Below are 22,406 nucleotides of genomic sequence, written 5' to 3' on the forward strand. Positions count from 1 at the left end.
GTGTCTAAAATATTAAGTAGAGCTTCTGGTGGACGTGGTGGATAGCCCTCAAGCTCTTGCCTGGATGAAATATCATTGCTAACATCAAAATTTGCGTAGGTCTTCTATGAAAGTTGTTAAAAATTATCTTATCCTTTCAACCACCAAATTTCACATCATTTTACCTTCTAAAACTCTAGCTATGAATAACATTTTGAGCAGTGTTTGGGCTGGATTACAAGACAGATTCTGGCTTCTCTTTTATGGTCAAGTTTTAAATTTGAAAACGGTAAATTTGGGTCTTTCACTATTCATGAACATTGTAGGCCTATTTCTTATCTTTCTAGCCATATAAACCACACTGAAATCCAAGATCTATAACTCCAGATATGACCCAGTGACTGAACAGTGTTCGAATTTGAATTGAATTGGCATCTCCTTTCTAAGTTTAACCTTTTCTTAGTCCTTTCACTTTCAATAGTTAATCATAACAATCAATCCTTTAAATTGTGAGATATACCTGCATTTCAAATCAGTATTCACCATAAATTAAAGCTATCTAATATTATCAGACTTATTATTATAAAACATGCTCTCATTAAGGAGTTATTGATACTTCAAGTGCAAAATGATAATATAAAATCTTGATAAAAATATACTTTTAAGTACTAATCACATAAAAAAATAGATAGAGACTATTAAATCTTAACTGCCTCCCTCTAAATTCAATTAGACAATCAAAAACGACTTGACTAAATGATCATAATGTCATCAACCTGATAATGAACATGTCCTTAAAAGTCTCATGATCCTTAACCCATATGCTATATACACCCTTTATATTATCTCTGATTCATTTTAATTGAGTCTTTACATATGATTTTCTTATGATTTAGTTCTCTTGTGATCAATTCAGTAATTAAACTTTAACTTTTGAGCTTTGATTTGGTTAATTAGTGTGTATAAATGTGTTATGAGTTAAATGTGATTTTTTATTCTTATTTGCATATTTGGTTATTTGTTTTCCTAAATTTATTATATGAGAATTAAGTATTAAGGACTAAATTGCATGATTCAAACGTGAATCTAATTGAATAGGGACTTATTGAAAAATATTATTACTTTTGAGTTTTTATGTAACAAGTAATCTATAAATTCATTAAATTCAACCAAACAGATCGAGATGTATTTATTTTGAATGATATGATACATTTATGATGACTATACTTTATTAATATATATTTTTTTGTATAGAAAACCTTTAATTAGCTAGTTTGGTTATTAGTGAAGCTAACTTTGTTTGGGGTTTTCTTTAAAAAAAATCAAAATTAACTGACAAACATAAGGTTAAGGATTTATTTTTTCTTTTTAAGTGTTGTGTTTATATATGATGTCTTATATCTTATTTGGTCATAATTTGTAATTGTATATATTATTTTGTATCTATCTTAGATCTAAGATTTGAGACCATTTAAACTCTGATAATGAGGTTTTTATTTTGGATTTTGTTGTAATATTTTTTTTTGTTATTATCAATATTAATATTTATAATTTAATTACGTCTTTAGAATTTCCATCACTTATTTTGGTACTTAACTTCTCGTTTTTACTTTACTTTTTTTTTCATATAGCCATTGATGAATTTTTAGTGAAAATTTCTATTTTTATAAAATAGGTTTAAGCCTTAAAACTCAAATGCATAGTTTCAAAGCTTGGCCTAACAGGTTCACCCGTTGAGTTGCTACCTAGACTAGGCTAAGTTTCCTTCAAAACTGCCTATGTAATTGACTAAGTCAAATTTAGGTGACCTGGTAAAAACCCAAGTGAGTCACAATCAACTTTTTTTTAAAAAAAAAATGATATCATTTTAGTTTTTTTTAATTTTATTTAAAACAGTGCTATTTTGGACAAATATTATAAAAAAACAATTAACTTTAGTCAACCAACTAGCCTGTAGGTCAACCCACCTAACTCATCACCCATGCATTGCGTTAGGGTCATAGGCCAGGCTGACTTTCAAATATATGCTTGATTGAATTCTTGATGCATGAGGAAAATGAATATAATTTTAAGGTTCGTATTTTATTTGTACAACTTCATCATAGATTTTTATAAAATTGTAATCATTAGCATGGTTTTGATATGTGGATTTGAGCCTAAAGCCTAGATCTAATTTTAAGTGATGTAATTCTTGAGATATAGACTTTGCTTATAAATACAGGTTATAAGCCCCTATTAGATTTTAATGGCCTAATGTCTCTTCAAATGAGAGATTGAACTTGGTTTCAATTTTTAAATGAACTCATATAAGAATGGTTTGAATGAGTAAACACATAAATTAAGATGAAAAATTGGATAATAATATTGACTTGTATGATAAATTTTATTAAGTTAGAAATTAATGGTAACCTTATTGATGGCACATCAAATGATTGTGATCTGTCTAATTATCTACATAATTATTTTAACTAAAACTCCACTTTTACAAACTATGTTATTCATAATCACCTCAACATCGACTATTGTAATATGATTATGCACTTTATAGAGATCTATATTAAGAATATTGTAATTAAATAACAATCTAAGCATATTTATTTAATAAAATTATGGACATAATTTGATTGAATAAGGTTGTATAGATGAATTATTTAAAATGTGTAGAAATACTAGCATTATTTGAATTCACTTTACAATATACACCACAAAAAAAGATAGGAAAATGCTAGGTTTTTGGTTGATTCTCTTATTGATCATCCTTCTATGGATATCATTCATTTACTTGAGTTAGATGCGGGTGAAAACTTTGGTTTGATGGATTAAAAACTAAACATTGGATAAGAGGAATAATAATCGTTATATCTTAAATATAAATTATGCTTATTCATTTTGCCCAATTTCTCGTACAACAATAATCAAATTAAACAAAAATCCTTATAATTGGTTTAATAATTGGTTTAGTTATCATTTTTTATTATGATGTAAGCTATAATTGCACTGCAATACTAAACATAAAATTATCTTTAAAATAAAGTTTCACATTTAAACTTTAGTTATACATATTTCATTATTCTATAATTACCAAAATATAAAACTAAAACATTGAAAAAAATTTAATAACATATTAACAAAATCTAATTGGCCTTAAAAAACTATTGTAAAGACCTATTGGCATTGCTTACCGGAATAATGTAATGATATTTTTATCACTTCACTTAAGGAACTTTGCACTCGCTTTCAAGGGAAATAAAATCTTTTCACATGGCCTATTTTTCATTTCTAAATTGACCAAAAACAAATAAGTTTTTCATATTGATTGTAGAGTAAAATGACCAAAATACCATTAAAAGTAAAAAAATTTAAATTTGAGTATTTTTGTATTTTTACAATTATTTTTTCATTATTACAATTTAAGTTGAGGAGAAATTTGGTCTTTAACCAAATATAAAAAATAATAAAATATTAAAATGCACAATAAAATAATGAAAATACCATTAAAAAAAAAAAATTAAACCTGAGGTTAAGTGCGTTTTGGTTTTTTCACAATGAGATTTTTATAATTAGAAAGTCAATTTAAAGTCATTTTTGTATTTAGCTTAGCAAAAATATAAAAAAGAACATGCATGTGTAGCACACCTGAGAGCACGTGTATTACCTCTAAATATCTATAAATACCTTTCAATCGTGTCGTTGAAAGTGTCATGTTTCTTTTGCTATGGTGTGTATCTTCGATAGTGGTTCTAATTATCACCAATAGGTCTTTTATTTTTGTTTTCTCTCTCTTCTCTCTTGAAAATTATAGTTTGACCCTCTTGGTTATTAGTATTTTAACTTCAGTCTTTATTTTTTTGATTTCTTAAAAATTATGCTTATTTATTTTGCCCAATTTCTCATACAACAATAATCAAACTAAACAAAAATCCTTATAATTGGTTTAGTTATCATTTTTTATTATGATGTAAGCTATAATTGCACTGCAATACTAAACATAAAATTATCTTTAAAATAAAGTTTCACATTTAAACTTTAGTTATACATATTTCATTATTCTATAATTACCAAAATATAAAACTAAAACATTGAAAAAAATTTAATAACATATTAACAAAATCTAATTGGCCTTAAAAAACTATTGTAAAGACCTATTGGCATTGCTTACCGGAATAATGTAATGATATTTTTATCACTTCACTTAAGGAACTTTGCACTCGCTTTCAAGGGAAATAAAATCTTTTCACATGGCCTATTTTTCATTTCTAAATTGACCAAAAACAAATAAGTTTTTCATAATGATTGTAGAGTAAAATGACCAAAATACCATTAAAAGTAAAAAAATTTAAATTTGAGTATTTTTGTATTTTTACAATTATTTTTTCATTATTACAATTTAAGTTAAGGAGAAATTTGGTCTTTAACCAAATATAAAAAATAATAAACAATTAAAATGCACAATAAAATAATAAAAATACCATTAAAATAAAAAAAAAAATTAAACCTGAGGTTAAGTGCGTTTTGGTTTTTTCACAATGAGATTTTTATAATTAGAGAGTTAACTTAAAGTCACTTTTGTATTTAGCTTAGCAAAAATATAAAAAAGAACATGCATGTGTAGCACACTTGAAGGCACGTGTATTACCTCTAAATGTCTATAAATATCTTTCAACCATGTTGTTGAAAATGTGTTGTTGAAAATGTCATGTTTCTTTTGTTGTGTTGTGTATCTTCGATAGTGGTTCGAATTATCACCAATAAGTCTTTTATTTTTGTTTTCTCTTTCTTCTCTCTTGAAAATTATAGTTTGGCCCTCTTGGTTATTAGTATTTTAACTTCAGTCTTTATTTTTTTGATTTCTTAATTTTGGTTTTGGTCTTTTTGTAGAAGTTTTTTTTTATATATAATTTCATCCTTAAATTCTAATTTACCAAATATTATATTCTTTAATTTGGTCCTCATGTTTTAGATTTCTAGTTTTTCACCTGAGTTCTTTTGTAAAAGTTTTATTGGTTTTCAATTTCATAATGGTATAATATTTTTTAATTTGATCTTCATTCTTTTGATTTCTATTTTTTTTTTCATTTGTAAAAGTTATTATTCTTCTCAACTTCACCCTTTAATTACAACATTGTTTTTATTTTTTATTTTTTTCATTTTACTATATTGATTTTGTTTTTCAATGTTATCATTCAATTAAATATAAAATATATTTTGTATTTTAATTTCAATCCTTATTTTTTTAATTTCTATTTTTAAAAATTCTTTTGTATAATTATTTTTTTAATTTTGATTTTTTTTTCAATTTTACCCTTCAATTAAATATAAAATTTATTTTGTATTTCAATTCTTATTCTTTAAATTTCTATTTTTTAAAATTCTTTTGTATAATTTTTTTAATTTTATCATTTAATATATGAATGATTGAGAATTAAATTTTATGATTTTTCTAAATTTGGTACTTCAGATATTGAATCAAGAGTTTAAATAATTAATACGAGGTTTTTTTTATTTTTGATGAAATATCTCATCCTAAATAACATGATTAAAAATTTATCATAAATAATTTTTTATATCTTTTTTATTCATAACTAATAATTTTATAATTCTTTTTATTTTTTTTAATTTAGTTATTTTAATTATATTATTTAGATTATGAGTTTGATCAAATATCTTAAGTTTTGATGAAATATCTCATCCTAAATAACATGATTAAAAATTTATCATAAATAATTTTTTATATCTTTTTTATTCATCACTGAAGCTATCATTTACAAAAAGAGAATGTACGAGAACACCTTGGTTGGCACTCTAATCCATAAGCCAAAAAATTGGAAAATTTGTTTCAAAAAATATCCACACCTCAATATTTCCATGTGCTTACATGGAGTCATATGAATAAAATGATATTTTACATATTATGGTAAGAATTACTTTATAAAATATTTTTTTTTGAAATTATATCAAAAAAATTTATTTTGAAATCAATACATTAAAGTGATTTAAAAAGATAAAAAATAAAATTAACTTGAAAAAAATAATAATTTCAAAAGAGCTTTTTTACCGCAAAAACATGTATGATTTCCTTTATATTCTTATAATGTTTTGATTTTACATTGTATCAACTTTATTTGATTTTTTATGAGTACATTTGATTCAATTTAAGTTAAAGGAAGACCGAGTGATGGGTATTGCCAATATATTGGAGTATTTCTTGACGCAAACATTAGTAAGTAATATAAATTGAATTGTGAAGTTGGATCTTAATATTAATTACGTTTTACTTAAAATATTATTTTGAAGCCCATTAACTATTTAAATAATAAATTCTTCACTTAGATTTTATTTTCTGAGAAGTTATATACAAAATTATATGTTTTGGATATATTATTTAATTTTTAGGTTATATAGATTTTCTTTTTTTGATGAGAAAGAAGATTTCAAAAAATATATTTCACAAAGTAAAAATAAAAAGGATTGTTAATCTAATAACTTCTTCATCAAATATACATTTTAAAATTTTGGATATATTAAAGAAAAAATTCATTAATATTAGTTAAATTTTAACTTTTTTTTATATATATATATATATATAGACACAGATCAAGTTATCTCTAAACTTCCATAACATCTTTAATTAACATTCATCTAAAATCTCATTTAATTAAAAAAAAAATTTAAGATTCATATATTAACTTTTAAAAAAATTCAACACCTTATTGTAATACTATATTTTGTTTGTTTTTGTATTTTAAAATTTTTTAAAAAAATTAAATTTTTTTATTTTTTTTATTTAAATTAATATTATTTTGATATTTTTAGATTATTTTATTGTGCTGATTTGAAAAATATTTTAAAAAAATAAAACAATATTATTTTAATATATTTATAAATAAAAAATACTCTAAAAAATTACCACAACCATATATTTAATGAATATAATACCTAAAAGTTGTAAAATAAAATCACTTCATGGATTATTATATGTATTTTATACGGACCCATAAAGCAACGGTACAAATACGTTCAATTCCTGTACTTGAGCGTATAGAATACCTTCTCCCATGATATGTAGAGAAAATTAAAAAAAAAAAAAAACTGACAACTATTTCTCTCTGTCTCTGACAATAATTTCAACACGGGAACAGCAAATCTATTTTCCTTCTCTCTAAAAAGGAAAGGAAAGAAAAACTCCTCCTCCTCCTCCTCCTCCTCCTCCATCCCTTAATTAAGACCTGGGGTTTCCCCTTTTGTTTTATCTGTTGAAAGTTAAAACAAAATCCCGGTCTTAGTTAACAAGCAATTGTTGTTTGTTTTTTAAGAAAAAAATAACAATAAGAAAAGGAGGCTTCTTTTTTTTCAGCTGCTGTTTCTTCAACAATGAATGACCTTTTGTCGGTAAACATATGTTCTCTATCTTCTTATTTTTGGTTTGTATCGATGTTAATGTTGTTTTTGTTTGTCTTGTCTTTGTCTTGATCTAACTTGTTCTGATGGTGACAGCTATTATAATTTGTTTTTATTGTTTTTATCTGCATTCATTTCGTTGGATCTGTTTGGGAAACTGAGGATTCAATTATGGGTTCCTTTTGTTGTTTAAAAAGTTGGGATCTTTTTTTCTTTTTTGATGTTTGGATGGTGAGAAAGAGGAGGAAGATGAAGGAGATTCAAAATTTTAAATCACGGGATCTATTATTTTTGGGCCCCCAGAAGATGAAAAATTAAAAAGTCAGTAAATGGAGCATGACACGACCGATTCGCTTAGTTTAGCTGACATATTATCGAAGTTTACTCTTCGAATCTAGTTATGTAATGACTTATATTGTCAAAGGAGATACTTCCTTCTACTGCTCAAATTTGCGGTTTTGATTCTTAAAGCTCTAGGCTTTGGGATGCTAATGGATGTGTTACTAACATGGGAAGCCAAATTGAATTGCTTTGAACACAAGAAATTAGTCGTTCCTTGTCAGTAATTGTAGCAAACCACCATTTGACTGTAATGTTTTTGTGCATGTAAAATTTAATTGTTAGAATTATTTATGGCTGGGTTGAGATGAGTTACATGCTAATTGTAATGACTTGATTGAAAATTGCAGGATTCCTTTGAGATCCCTCGGGGTCAGGGTTCCAGAGGCGGGGATATTGAGATGGGAATGAATTCTGCAGACTTGGGCTTGGAGAGTTTCTTTAAAAAGGTTTCTCGTTTTCTTTTTGTTTTGTTTCAGTTGTTCCTTACATGCCTTGTTATTTTTCTTTTGATACTATTGTTGCTATTCAAATCCTATATTTTGTTGTTTCCATCTCGTTTCTACTAGTTGACTCCATATCCTCATCTTCTGTTTCCCAGGTTCAAGAGATTGAGAAACAGAATGAGAAGCTAGACAAGTTGCTCAAAAAGCTCCAGGTATGAGCCCCATTCAGCAAGTTCATAATTAACTTGCAAAGAAACAAAGAAAAAAGATTGACAGCCTCATAACTGTTTAATAAGCCATTTAGGTTGAGAAAAGATTGAAAAATACTTATTTCAAAGAGACCACATAAACTCGAGGTTTATTCTGTTTTTGCCCAATCTCCTTGAAGAAAAACTTTTCCTCTAGGATATGTGCCAATTTTAAGTCAACAGGTAAATTTGTGATGTCATGCCTTTATCAGTAATCCCACCTAGTCTAGATCCAAATTTATTTTTTTCAAAATTTTGTGATCAAGGAATTGTTAAATTCTTCAGGAATATAATACTTTCGATTTTAATAAGGCCAATATCTTTGTTTTGGCATCCTCTGGTTTGGTATGCTTGTGGTCATTATATTTGGATCAGTATTCCATATATGGTTCCACGGCATGTGGTTCACCGAAGTCTTTTTTCATTTTGTTTCTTGGAGGGTAGATTGGGGGTTTATGGAGGAGTTCCCTTCATTATATTTAGAATGTATGGCTTAAACTAGGTGATAATAGAAGCATTTCAGAAACTCAGATTTGCATGGTTGGAAAATTTATTGCTGTTGAACTATGTTATAAGGCCTCCCTTTTTCCAGTATTGTTGTTTATATGCATAGACTTGGTGGTTTTCTGACAACACCTTTCTTAATTCTTTGCTAAGCAACACCAAACATATGTTTAATAGTTGCATAGACGATAAGAAAGTGTTGCTTGGTGCAATTAATGTCTTTGATGGTGGAAAAATCAGCTAAGCAGTGTTTTTGGTTTCCATTTCTTGCAAATCTTGTATGCAGGATGCACATGAGGAGTCAAAGGCTGTGACCAAGGCTCCTGCCATGAAAGGTGATCAGAATATTTCAGTTGATATTTTTCAACGTTTTAATTTAATACATATTTGTATATGCATGTATGTAATAAAATATAAACATGTTTCTCTTTGTTTCTATGTTTGTAAATTCAAATAACAATCATATTGGATAAAAAGAATGAATGAAGTTGGGTAAAGCAAAAATACACAAGAAGATTTTTCCAGCTTTTAGGCTGATTCTATGTTCTCAATTTTTATTCCAAATGGTTAGAAAAATTGAGCAATGTGCATGATTGGGAAAATCAATTAGCAGTATCAGATTAGGTGAATGGGGATGGCAATGGTCAGATTGGAGTTGGATTTTGCTCCATCTGCTGCTGGCCTGGAATATTTAAATCTATCACCTGCCTCTGCAGCGGGTGGAGGACTTTCTACCCCCGGCTGCTAGCCACCAGGTACCTAACTGATTTTTTTTTAAAATCAATTTGGAAAAATAAGATTTAAGATTAAAAAATAAGGCACATCTCCATCAATAAATCATAAAACCATAAAATAGAGTCAACTTTAAAGTCCTGTTTGTCTTTGCACCATGGCTGTGTTTTTCAAAAAAATTGATTTTTTTTCTTCTTCAAATGATTTTTTTTTTGGTGTTTTTGGATTGTTTTGATGTGCTAATATCAAAAATAAATTTTCAAAAATAAAAAAAATATTATTGATGTATTTCCAAGTGAAAAAACCTTGAAAAACAACTACTATCACAATGACAAACACTGCTCAAATCCATTCATAAAACCATAAATATCCTTAATGAATTATGAGATAAAAAAATTCATGTATTTTATTGAAAAATGAAATTACAAGTCTGGATTGGGGTGGGCCAGATGATGGATTTGGTGAACCAGGTAGCTTCAATTTGTGTGCGGGGTTGGGCCAGATGATGGATCAGGTGAACCGGGTAACTTCAATTTGTGTGCTTCAATCAGCCTTACACAATCATTTAATGACTTATGGCTGCAAAAAGAAATTGTTAAACGCAACTTATTTTGTGAATCTATGTTTGCTTCTCTCACTTCTGATTTCTTTCTCCTTTCCAACCCCTCTCTGATTCAATTTCATTTTCTTTACTCGTTGAACTTGGCATTTTTCTAGATTCTTATGATTTATGAACCTCTGAGTTGATGATTGGTTTGGTTTTTGTCTGCAGGAATCAAACAGCGAATGGAGAAAGATGTTGATGAAGTTGGAAAAATTGCTCGTTCAATAAAGTCAAAACTCGAGGAACTTGACAAAGAGGTAGGCCAACTGCTTCTTTTTTTCCAATCGATTTACAGCATTTTAACCATATCTGCTTTATGTTGTCCAGAATTTATCTAATAGGCAGAAGCCGGGATGTGGTAAAGGAACAGGTGTAGACCGATCAAGAACCTCAACCACTATGTAATTAGCATTTCAACTCTGTTTGGAAAACCTTCTCTCTTTCCAATCATAAGTAAAGTTGTATTAGTTATGGGTGTTTGATCTGGTGTTTTTGGTAGACAATGAATCTTTTTGATGGGGTAAAGAACACATGCTGATTTACAATAATAATGCATGCGGATTCATGACAATAAATTATTTTGAAGTCATGATATGATGAAGTTCACGGGTCTAAATCTGCAGTTTGCTGAAAGGAGTTTTAATTTAGAATGACAATATTTAGTTCTGTTTTTGCAGTTTAGTGTTATAGGACAGAGATCACAGACATGTCTTTAAGTTGGTGATTTTTGTGTGCCTGTTTTTGTTAGCTGCCCCTTTAGACCTTCTTGTGGGAGAATGTCCTGTATGCATTTTACTCTTGTATAAATAAGTGCTAAGATTGTGGGTTTGTTTTTTCAAATTGTAGTCTGCAGTTATTTTTTTTTCTTAAAAACATGTAAATGTCCCAGAAATTATGTCTATACATAGAACCCTTAAACTAAAGGTCTCTCTGTTTTGGGTGCCCCCAAACTAATTTTTTACACTTTATTTAAGGAAAATATCACATCTAAGCTAATATGCAAGTTAAGTATTACCTCCAAAGACATTCTCTTCATTCAATATAGCATATACTTGACATCCATATAGTTGCACCATCATCATTTTCAAAAGATCCATTGTAGAGCTGGTGAAAATCAAACAATTTAGATAAGAGCCAGGCGAAAATTACCCTTAGGGGAGTGGTTATCTCTATGTTTTTTAACTTTTGTAAACAAATTAGAAAGACTAATCAAAGGGAAAACGAGTTATTCCCTATGGCATGCTAGAGTTGCAGTCAATTTAAAGTTAGTTAAGTTATGCATTTAGTCTTCCCTTTTCTTTTCAAATTTTTATTAAAGCCCTGTAGGAGTTGTAGTTCTTTTGGAAGAATTATCCAGGTTTTTGCCCTATCTGATTTGGTGTTATGATTTTATGGCAGAGCCTTGAAAAAGAAATTGAAAGACAAGATGGCTGAATTTCAGGTAGGTAAAGAATTGTAAACAAGCATATCTGAATGAGGATCTTGCACTTGTTTGCCTATTCTGTGACAGTGATCTTATGACATCTCTGAATTTTTATAGACTCTTAGGGAAAACATCCATCAAGAGTACCGGGAGGTTGTTGAGAGGCGTGTTTTTACAGGTTCAGACCATTCTCTTGTCTCTAGTTAGGTGGTCGTATGCCAGTAACCTGATGGCATATTTTCCATGATACTATACTAATCTTTTATATTTCTTGATCTACTCAATTTTCAGTGACGGGAACAAGAGCAGATGAAGAGGTGAAACTTATTGTACTTAAAAACTGCAAACAAATTCGTAGTTCTATAATCTAAGTTTTGTTATTCCGAAATGTACAGACGATTGACGCATTGATTGAGACTGGAGACAGTGAACAAATTTTTCAGAAAGCAATTCAGGAACAAGGGCGAGGCCAGGTCTGTTGATCTTTTGTTCCTCCTCTTGCTCTTCCCTTTTTCTTTTTTTTGAATTTTTTCTATGAGAGGCCAGCCCAACTGGTTTTGAACTACACAACAAGAGGTAGTCTTTACTCTTTCTCCAATTCCTAAATTTCCACCAACCCCCCCTAGACTTTAAGCCTGAGACCTTCAAATTGATATCCCAAGTCTCAACTGCTGGCATGTCCCCTAGGGAAGATTTTGAAAGAGGAACAAAAAATGTTTGATGTTGAATGTTTTTGTTGCAGTTTTTTGGACAATATTGTTTCTTAGGAGGCCATGTATATGATTTGCTCATTCTTCCCATCATCAATACTTCTTTGTGTTTTTATTCTTTCCTTCTCCAAATTTTCTTGATTTTTTTCCCTTGAAAATCATTGAAAGCTTTTTGGATAGTCATAGTTAATACTTTTCCACTTGGCTCATCATTTGCCTAAATAGTGAATCATCATAAAGGGTCATTCCTGATTTCATTTTTGTATTTTTTTGTATGCAGATAACAGATACTTTGGCAGAAATTCAAGAGCGCCATGATGCAGTCAGAGATCTGGAGAGGAAACTTCTGGACTTGCAACAGGTGTGCCAATACAAAAATTATAATTTTTTTCCCCTTCGCCATTAAACTGCTATTTCTGTAGCTTCTTACAATTATACATATTCTTTTGATTAAAGCAGATATGCAACCACAGCTGACTTTTAAAAATTTTGATGTCACTTTAGCTTTAATTGTCTCAAACTGGAAAATGATCCTGACTTAACTTTGCTGTTCTACTTTTAACACTGATTTATTTGAGGTAACTTTCACCTTGGGCTTGGTGATTAATGTTGAGGGCCTTCTGGCATTGTGGCAAGCTTGAGCTTAGACAAGTAGTTTTTTGTGTGATCCTTGTTTAGTTGTGATGAGATGTTGATGCAGGAGCTTTCTATGGAAAATTAATTTCTTTTATATCTGAAATTATGGTTATTTGTTTAATTTAGGGCCCTGTGATTAGCATTTGACCACCTTTTGTCAGATTTAGATAAGATGAGTATCTGATCACTGATGAGTTCTCTTTTTTTTAAACTTCTTTTAGAACTCCTGTCATTGGAATGTTCAGTAAAAAATGTGGAGTTGAGGTTATAGAACAAGAAGCGAGTCCATTTTTAGCGGCAATGGCATCTGTGCATGTGCACCCAGCAAGATAAAAGGATTTTTTTTTTCTTTTAATGTTGAGAGAGTGAACATCAAGGATTTTTTTTTCTTTATTCACTTGTCATGCAGATTTTTCTGGATATGGCTGTCTTGGTGGATGCACAAGGGGACATGCTTGACAACATAGAATCACAGGTATCTTCTTTTCTTGATAAAATAATTTTAATTATGGTGACAAAAAAGAGATTTATTACTTCCCAGAAAATAAATCACAGGTGACTAGTTCATTCCTGTTTCATGCTTTTGCCTTGGATGAGAAAGGAATGAGTCAGTGCTTGAAATTAATAGTTATATTTAGCTGTAGGGTGATGGTTCTTATAATGCCTGAACCCTGTGATTTAACAGCCCGCTGCAATTTCAGGTCTCAAATGCAGTAGATCATGTGCAGTCAGGGAATGTTGCTCTCCAAAAGGCAAAGAAGTTACAAAGGAACTCCAGGAAATGGATGTGCATTGCCATTATAATCCTTCTTATCATTGTTGTCATCATCGTTGTGACCGTGCTTAAGCCATGGAATAACAAGAAGGGCGCTTAGCCCCTGTGGTCTTGTATAATGTACAAATGTAATGAGTTTGTGAGATTGACCTTTGTAACCCTCCGGCAATTTGTCAATTTATATTTGAAGTCCGTGTTTGAAACTCAACATGTCTGTCCATTTTGTATGATAAATTTGTTTGAGCGTGCCACTATTATTATTATTATTATAAAAGAAATGGAGATTAGTGTTCTTTTTGGCTGATGCCAGAATTGGTTTTTGAAGTTATTTTTATTTTCTGTTCCTGCAAAGCGACCCCCCATGGAGTGATGATGTTGGAGCAATCCTTCAGAAAGGATACGAGGTCAAAGGAACGCTGGTGAACAGCTGGATCATGTGTTGAAGCGTAATTGCAACGGCTGGTTAAACTGCTTCTGTGCCTCGCAACCGCTGCATATTGGCCCTGCGTCCTGGCCATTCCTGATTCTTTTCTACTGAACTATCTCTGAAACTGCAGAGGTTGAATGTGCCAATCATCTCATGACTGATTCAAGGTGGTTCCTAGTTCCTACCCTCACCACGTATGGTCAAGGGGTACAGGCTACATTTACATTGAGTAAAACCTGCCACCTCTAATATTCTGCAACTGACTTTGCTTGACCCACCTGCATTTGCCAAGATTCTTCGTGTTTGTCTACAAAATTATTTGAGCAAGCGGGCCATTGAACTTGAACGATGATGACACTAACATCGGCATATGTTATTTGTTAACATCTAATGGGCGATGGAATTGTTAGAACAATGACAAAAAGAAGAACTAAAATTCTTGTCATTGATTTCTGTTCGAAACAACTTTACACTCCGACAGGAAATTCAGTTCGAGGACAGAAATTAATGTTTCATGTACCAAAAAGATCTTCAAGTGGAACTAACTGCAAACTGTCCAATACCAACATTCCCAAATCAAAACTCCTCCGTGCAGAAACATCTTTCATGTTTCTTAGAAGACAGGGCATTTCTGTTTCTGCAACAAGCTGCACTAAGCTTATCTTGAAGGTATCAGTCGTGCTCACTACTACTATCACGCTAAAACAGTGTTGTATGAAGAAGGTATACAATTGTTTTTCTTTTCTGTAAGGGTTTCTTGAATCTACTTGGAAAGAATAAATCTGAATATTTCCTTCAAAACACCAAGTTGGAACTGTGAAAAAAGACCATGGACTCATCGCCCAATCCCCAAAACTCTACATCCCAGAAGATATTGCTGAAAAGTTGAGTACCATCTTCAGTTATAAAAACAGAAGTCATATCATCAGCACATCCACTTCTAGTCATTAGGATCCCATTCGTCATCCTGATCCATGGGTATTTGAGTAAGACTACTTCTACCTCTACTGTCATCAGATTCTTGCTGTTCAACACGATCATTTTCATGTTCTGACACGCTATTATCATCACTACCCTCTTCCACTACTGCTGACTCTGAGCGAGTATCTTCCTGACTAAGCTGCATCCATCTTGGGCACTCATCCTCTCCTCCATATAGGAAACGGCCATCATTACCTTTTACCTGTTTTGCAACCTCAGCAGAAGGAATTCTACAAGAGCATTCAGGAAGCGGGTGAGACAGGAATGTGGTTGGTTTTGACAGAAGGGATTGCCTGATAAGTCCATCTTCACTCAAGCTTTTGTTGAGATGTTCCCTCACTACACGTTTCCAAGTACGATTGTTATGGTGGTACAAGTTGTCATGGATAATGTTGAAAAGTTCTGCAAGAACCCTCCTGTTTGAAGAACCAACAAAGCATCAGAATGATTTGTTCAATTTATAATATACTGGTGAACATCAGGAAGATATATCAGGACGGACAAAAACCAGAACTAAAGTACAAGGTGTGCAAAATAAAAAAGAAGCAGATAAAATCAGTACAACAAATTTTATTACATGAAAACTGAGATGGATTTAAGATGATTTGTTTGCTTAAAAACAGCAACACCACAGTGCAGAAACCAGTGTAAAGAAGATCATAGAAGACTGCTAGACACTTTTTTTCCTGGCATGCTACAATACTTCTCCTGGCTATCTCAACGTAACATGATTATTATTTGGGAAGTGCTGCCAACTGAAAGCTGATTACTCTCTGGAAGAGCAGCAGGGAAAAAATCATTACTCAACCCAAATATGTAATATATATTATCATATGAAAATGCAAATTCAGTTTGATAATCTTTCTCAGAAATGTAGTACATCTGTTACGTTCCTGGCAAATCCTTCCCTCTATCTGTCTGCATGGCAAGTTTTAAATGCTTCATAGCACTAAGCAGTGTTTTAATTGAGGTCAGCTGCTCCTTGCAGAACATCAAAAATCAAATGAACATAAATTGTGGAAGTAGAGAATCCCTACTATCAGATGCATAGATACTGAAAAAATGAATCAATGTAATCACAAGTCATTGAATTTATTTTGCCCCACTGGCATTTTAAAACTGCAGAAAATTGTGAATCTCAAGTATCATGTAGTTGAGGACATTCATCCACACTATGCTTCCATTTTTTGCGTTGAAACATATTGTGCTTCAATCAATTTCCATGGAATGATTCAGTACCTTTATGCTGTAATTAATTTGAAGTTCATGATAAGAGGTTTTTGCCCATCATACCTATCTGGCCGATATGTTTTAGAAGAAGCACTCTCGTATAGCCGGTGTCCCATGACCAAGCTTGAGAAGTCTGGCCATCCACTACCATCATTATGGAAACCAGGAAAAAATGCATCTGCTTCCACTGAGACAATATAATCAAGAGCATCCCAGATTAACCTGTGTGCTTGATTCCTCAGATCTACAGATGAAGGTTCTGGTTCTGTGTCAGACTCAGTAATCCAACCATACCAACCTTCTTTTTCATGTTGATAGATGGGTCTGTCTGGAGGTGGAGGAAGGGGACGAGGCCGGGGACCTGCCCTATTCCACTCTTCTTTTAATTGTTCCTCACTTATGGTAGGTGGGGGCTGGAAAGGATTCAATGGAAGAGGTGTTTCAGGACCAACCACATCAGATAATTCTTGCTTAGTGCACACCTGAGTGCGATCCACAGTGTTAGAGAAGTTTGCTCGCAGAGGTATCAAAATGCGTTGACCACCAAAAGTTTCAGACCCAGCCACGTATATCATTGTTTCAGTAGAATAACCCATCTCTTTAAGGAGAAGACCAATCTGAAAATGTTTCAAAGAAGTAAAAGGGCCCCGCAAAGTTGTGTCATTCCTGGGATAGTAACATTTTATAACATGAAAACGAATAATTTGCTGCTAGCTAGGAAAGCTATTGTAAGAAGCTTTCCTCCTAAGATATGTGTTATATGCTACCATGCTAGGAGACAGTCAACATTGGGCTGCCCAATGGTGGTGGAAGATATGTAGGATAGATTGTTCATGGTGGGTTTCGGAAGGAGGAGGAAGGAACATAAGAGCTTGTGGTGGTTCTTATTTGGTAAGCTTGGATGGAGAGAAATAGTCGACATTTTTAGGATAAGTCAACCTCAAGACAATTGTTGTGGAATAGGATCGTGCTTCCAGCTTCTTTGCAATGCAATGCATGGGACCACTATGGTGTATGAGTTTCAAAGCTAATTTAGTGAGATTAGACTATCTTTTATATTGAAATTTTGTTGTTTTTTTCTCATTCTCTAAATGGAGGATGTGTTGTTCTCTAAAGTGCTGTTGGAAATTTCTTCCCTTTTCTATTGATACTTTCTTCTATCTAAAAATGAAAAATCCCTTCTAAAAGAAGTTTAAGGACTAGAATTAATATGAAATCTGCAAATGATTTGGCAAACATAATTCAAGCAATGTGCAAGAAACAAAACTCCAGTGTAGATAAAGGAAGCATCCATTGTGCAGTTTGGACTTGAAAGTTAAACCTTAACTCTGTGTGTACCTCTTCTGGCATGAGGGGGCATGACCCATTGGATCTTTGAGCGTGTGAGTCTACACTTAGCTCATCATTAAGAATCCCTTGCTTAATCATCTGTGCCCTTTGGTACTGTATAAGCTCAGTGTGAACATCCTAGAGGAAGTGCCAAGTTAGAAGGAGGAGCTAGGAAAAATAGAGAATTTAACGAGGTATTTATATAATCTATCTTCATTTATGTTTGAGGTAGAAAATCACAAAGAAGACGTCCAAATATTGAAATTCCAACTACTGAATTTTATGACCAGTTGAACAGCAAAACAAGTACTAAAATTAAAAGAAACCAAACTTAAACATATCGATGCAACTTTGATCACGGAAATGATATAGATGAGAAAAGGCTTGAACAACTAGCCTGATATAATTCCGCACACCCATGATATGCCAAGGTATTTCTCACTAAGCCAGGATGAAATGCAAGGAAAGGTTGACCAGATGCCCGTAACCTGTGGAAAAAGTTTTAGAGCCAAGAACTGCAAACAAATGCTTCATAGATTGTGAAGTTGCATGCAATTTATTATTGCAATGTTGGTCATATTCTTACGGAGTGCTAAACTAATGAAGATTGTGCACATCCTGAAATCTGGTAATTGGCATTATAATTTTATTGGAAAGGCAAGGTAAGAAACTAATCAGCTATACCTCTGAACCATCAACTGACCAAGCACCTGAATTTTTGGGCGAAATTTTAGAGCATGAAATGCAACTCGACATCTAAGCCTCTGAAACTCGGACATGCTTTGAGGAAGAATTGACTGCAAAGAAAGTTACCAACAGATTAAAGCATTATCAAGAATAAAAAATAAATGAACACCCAAATTCCATGCCCCAAATTGAGTAGTCCATTGCACAATTGTGCATACCAAATTTTGTGAATTGAAAATACTAGGGGAACCAAAGTAGCTATCAAGTTAAAACGATGCTCAACATGTTTCTTTGACTGGCAAGATTATCACTTTGAGCCACAAATTTCTATTGAATTTGTTTAGTTAAAATTGCAGTTGACATCCCAAAATTACAAGTTCAGAATTCCACTTCAGAAAAGATGCTGCATTAGGCATCTGATTAGGGTTTTTTCATGGTTCCATACAATTGCTTATTAATCATTAATTCTTCGCAAATAAATAAAGAAAATTGAAATGAGCATGTCCTATTATTGAAATGCGCACGTCCTTTTATTGAAATGAGCACAAGAAAACACAAGAAAATAACTAACAGTTGTCATCCAAGCAAAGGTCATATCCTAGAAGAAAAAATGACATGAGAGATCAAAATCAATTATGTTAACAATTATGAATAGAAAGGTGGTGCTATTCAAGATGAGAGAACAATATAAATCATTTTATGATCTACATTGAAATATATTCACCTACCTGCAAGCATCCTCCATCATGAAGAACTAGTCCAATAACCTTGGATTTCTTTAACTCAGGCAAAATTTCCTTAACGTAGAAATTTGGAGAAGCAGAACTTTTGGGCTTATAAGTATGGATCTCATTCCTTCTCCTGCCTGCCTTCAAATTCTCGGGCAGGCTGTTCACAACGATTACATCATTTTTAAGTGATGCTACGAACTGCTCTTCATCATAGAGATATGAAAAACTCTTGAATTTGTAACTGTTCCAAATTCAGAAATTAGCAAGAAAAAAACAAAACCTGTAAGCTTCTCAAGTGCAAGGAGTTAAATGGCAAACCATTAAACAAGCTAAAGTAAATTACCTAATGCCTTTTGATTGAAGAGTTTCTTGAATCTCTGGAATGACAAGAGTAGCATTTAGAAGCCTGGATATGGTGACAAGATCACAGATCTAGAAAATTAACAGAAATGTTATGAACTCTTATTATAAATCAAAATTAAAACAAGGTTATAACATCAAATGAATCATACCGAGGATCTTATCTTCTCAAATCCACCAAAAATTTTTGCATAAATGTAACCATTGTTCTTTTCATTTGGAACTGTAACCCAAGAAAAAATGTACGCAAAATAAAAATCAATATGGATAGAAATTCTCAAATGTAGCCTATAAAGATCATAATATAATGAGCAAGACAGAAAGCGCACCAAGTAAATAGGTATCTCGTTGATGAAATGAAAGTAAATGGGAAGAAAGCTAGCAGCTTTGGTGAACAAAATTTATTAGAAATCAAAATAATTAGAATGCTCTTTTCTGCCATTTCACCATATTGCTTATATATAGAGTCTTGCAAAGAAGTAACGGTTACATAATTCCACAAATAACAACAAAGGGTTGGCTGATTGGCAAGAGGTGTCAATATAAGGGTAGGTCATGATTCAAAACTTATTAGGAGCAAACTCTTCCTTGAGAGTTATCTATATGCCCATGAAAGCAAGTCCAAACTTTTCCCAGTACAAGTGAATGGAGCAACTTTAATGCACCAGGAATTTAACCTAAGTCACAAAACAGATTGGGGTTTCCCTTCATCCAAAATATAAAAAATGTCACTAAAATGTTCCACAATCTACTCTAAAACAAATAAGCCACCTTCATTTTCATAGGCTTTCACATAGATTCCGCTGTAAAAGTATGCAAATAAACATAATGGTGCAGATTGTATAACCCATTTTCCACGATCTACTCTAAAACAAATAAGCCATCTTCATTTTTCACAGCCTTTTACATAGATTCCATTGCAAAACTATGCAAATAAACATAATGGTGCACATTGTATAACCCATTTAAGGATTATCAATATCAAACTAGATAAGTTGAGTTCTTTTCCAAAAAAAAAACTATGGTACTTAATTTACACACATCAACCATGCACTGATTGTTATAATAATAATGGAGTTGCACAAAACATGCTTTTTGCACCATTCAATTGGTCAGACTAACCAAGTAAGGATCCCCAACCCCCTACCAAAATATAAATAAGAAAGAAAGAAAAATAAAGGGGAAAAAAGGAGAAAAGAAAGAACATCTACAACTCAACCACTTTCAGCAAAATACAAGATCATCCAATTGGAAACGACAAGTAGAAACACAACCAAATGGAATGATAACTAAATTCCCTAAAGGATGTGTCAATTACCTTAGAAGCATGTTAAATGGGGTGGCATATCCAACTTGAAATTACCTCAACCAAGTCCCTTAGAAGCATGTTAAATGGGGTGCCATATCCAACTTGAAATTACCTCAACCAAGCTATAAATTTACATAAACTTTCAAAGAAAGCTTCAACAACTTACTGATCCACAGTTTATTTAAATGCACTCCTACGAAACTTAACTGAACAAATCCATTTCACATTTCCAAATTCCACAGCAGCTAATTAATAACCAAAAGACACTCGCCTCCAATAAAAACCAGTTCAAGAAATTTAACCTCAATGGATATAAAAGAAACAGAAAAGTAAATAGACAAATAGAAAAGCTCAGCAAAACCCATTACCAGGATAACTGCTTCTCGGGTTGGCATAAGGCTGCAGTGACTTCAAAGACTTCACATGCCCCCACGACCTCTTATTTCTAACAGCTCTATCACCCTGCAAAACCACGAAAACCCAGATGAAAAAACAAATAAAGAACACAACAAATGCTAAAAAAAAAAAAACAATGCAGAACGCAAAATGAAATCTGTACGCCAAAGATAGGAGTGAGGTTAAATCCAATGGCAGGCATTAAAGTAGATTGCAGTGAATAAGGCCCCGAAAGCTTTGTGATGGAGAGGTGAATCACTAGAGACACCATTGATAGCATCAAGACAAACAGTGCAATCCATTTTATCTTGGATTTGAACGCCATCTTCATTCATTCATGCCCAATTCCTGCAAAATCCGAATCCCACAATTCCTCAAGCCCCTACAACACCAATTCCGAAGAAATCAAATCCAAACAAAGAAAAGGGATTGAATTTAAGTGCTAATGAATAATTCGCAAGCTCCCCGAGGGTCTGGACAAATGGGGTTAAACATGAATTGAATTGAGTTTCGTTTGGTTGAAAATGAGAGGATTTGAAAGGAAAGTTGTTGTCTTTATGTAGTGAGAGAGTGAGAGTGTGTGGTTTTCTGGTACAGGAAGGGAATGAAGTAATGAGGGATTGAATATGGCGGAGCTAAATGAAATCAAAATGAAAGAGAAAATAGAAAAGAAAGTTTGTGTTGGCAGAAGGGAAACAGACAAAGAGTTGTTGTTTGGGATGGGTGGCAGAAGAGAAGAAAGAGAAGAGCTGTGAAAGAGACAGTCAGGGAGAAGAATGTGGATTTGGATTCGGAAAGGACCACTTCCTTCCTTCCTTTCTCTCCTTGTCTCCGTCACCAAATAAATAATAATAATAATTTTTTTATTAAAAAATTAATTATTAAAATAATTTTATATTCAAAATATATTAAAATAATATTTTTTTATTTTTAAAAATTTACTTTTAATATCAACATATCAAAAAAATTTAATTTAAAATAAAAAAAATATTCTTTTTAAAAAACACTTAATAACCTAAAAATCAAATAGGATTTAAATTTTTTAGTTTATGAGTTTTTTCATTTCATTTTAATCCTTTAATCTTATTTTTTTATGTGATTCTTTTATATTATGTTACTTTGATATTAGTCTTAGTGATTTATTTTTATACCTGTATGTGAG

General features: G+C 31.8%; 2 protein-coding genes across 3 annotated transcripts; one reads left to right on the forward strand and one right to left on the reverse strand.

Moving 5' to 3' along the window:
- Positions 1-7,041: 7,041 nt before the first annotated feature.
- Positions 7,042-14,052, forward strand: LOC105123533 (syntaxin-132-like). The gene is made up of 13 exons (XM_011023161.1): positions 7,042-7,368; positions 8,067-8,165; positions 8,318-8,374; positions 9,201-9,249; positions 10,419-10,507; positions 10,578-10,651; positions 11,649-11,691; positions 11,791-11,851; positions 11,965-11,990; positions 12,069-12,146; positions 12,664-12,744; positions 13,429-13,494; positions 13,721-14,052. Exons 1-13 carry the CDS (start codon positions 7,351-7,353, stop codon positions 13,892-13,894), a joined length of 915 nt encoding a protein of 304 aa, XP_011021463.1. The 5' UTR covers positions 7,042-7,350; the 3' UTR covers positions 13,895-14,052.
- Positions 14,053-14,639: 587 nt separating this feature from the next.
- LOC105123532 (uncharacterized) lies at positions 14,640-22,051 on the reverse strand. 2 transcript variants are annotated; one of them, XM_011023160.1, is made up of 11 exons: positions 21,720-22,051; positions 21,408-21,628; positions 21,217-21,310; positions 19,692-19,762; positions 19,523-19,611; positions 19,177-19,420; positions 18,446-18,558; positions 18,159-18,249; positions 17,771-17,899; positions 16,496-17,049; positions 14,640-15,618 (listed from the first exon to the last, which is right to left on the reverse strand). In XM_011023160.1, the coding sequence occupies exons 2-11, from the start codon at positions 21,573-21,575 to the stop codon at positions 15,162-15,164; spliced, it is 2,010 nt and encodes a 669-aa protein (XP_011021462.1). In that variant the 5' UTR covers positions 21,576-21,628; positions 21,720-22,051; the 3' UTR covers positions 14,640-15,161. The 2 variants fall into 2 exon arrangements, with proteins under 2 accessions (XP_011021462.1, XP_011021461.1); XM_011023159.1 differs by having other exon boundaries at positions 21,408-22,051.
- Between the last annotated feature and the right edge of the window lie 355 nt (positions 22,052-22,406).

The sequence above is a fragment of the Populus euphratica genome, unplaced genomic scaffold (genome assembly GCF_000495115.2).
Source record: "Populus euphratica unplaced genomic scaffold, PopEup_1.0 scaffold9.1, whole genome shotgun sequence".
Lineage (NCBI taxonomy): Eukaryota > Viridiplantae > Streptophyta > Magnoliopsida > Malpighiales > Salicaceae > Populus > Populus euphratica.

Bases quoted from the DNA above. Each gene is read 5' to 3' on its own strand.
- LOC105123533 (XM_011023161.1), top strand. The intron at 10,652-11,648 runs GTAATTAGCATT...ATTTTATGGCAG, and splicing joins TCAAGAACCTCAACCACTAT to AGCCTTGAAAAAGAAATTGA. The intron at 11,991-12,068 runs GTGAAACTTATT...CGAAATGTACAG, and splicing joins GAACAAGAGCAGATGAAGAG to ACGATTGACGCATTGATTGA.
- LOC105123532 (XM_011023160.1), bottom strand. From the start codon at position 21,575: ATGAAGATGGCGTTCAAATCCAAGATAAAATGGATTGCACTGTTTGTC. The intron at 19,763-21,216 runs GTAATGGGTTTT...CTTGGGTTACAG, and splicing joins CCCGAGAAGCAGTTATCCTG to TTCCAAATGAAAAGAACAAT. The intron at 19,612-19,691 runs GTATGATTCATT...TTAATTTTCTAG, and splicing joins TTGAGAAGATAAGATCCTCG to ATCTGTGATCTTGTCACCAT.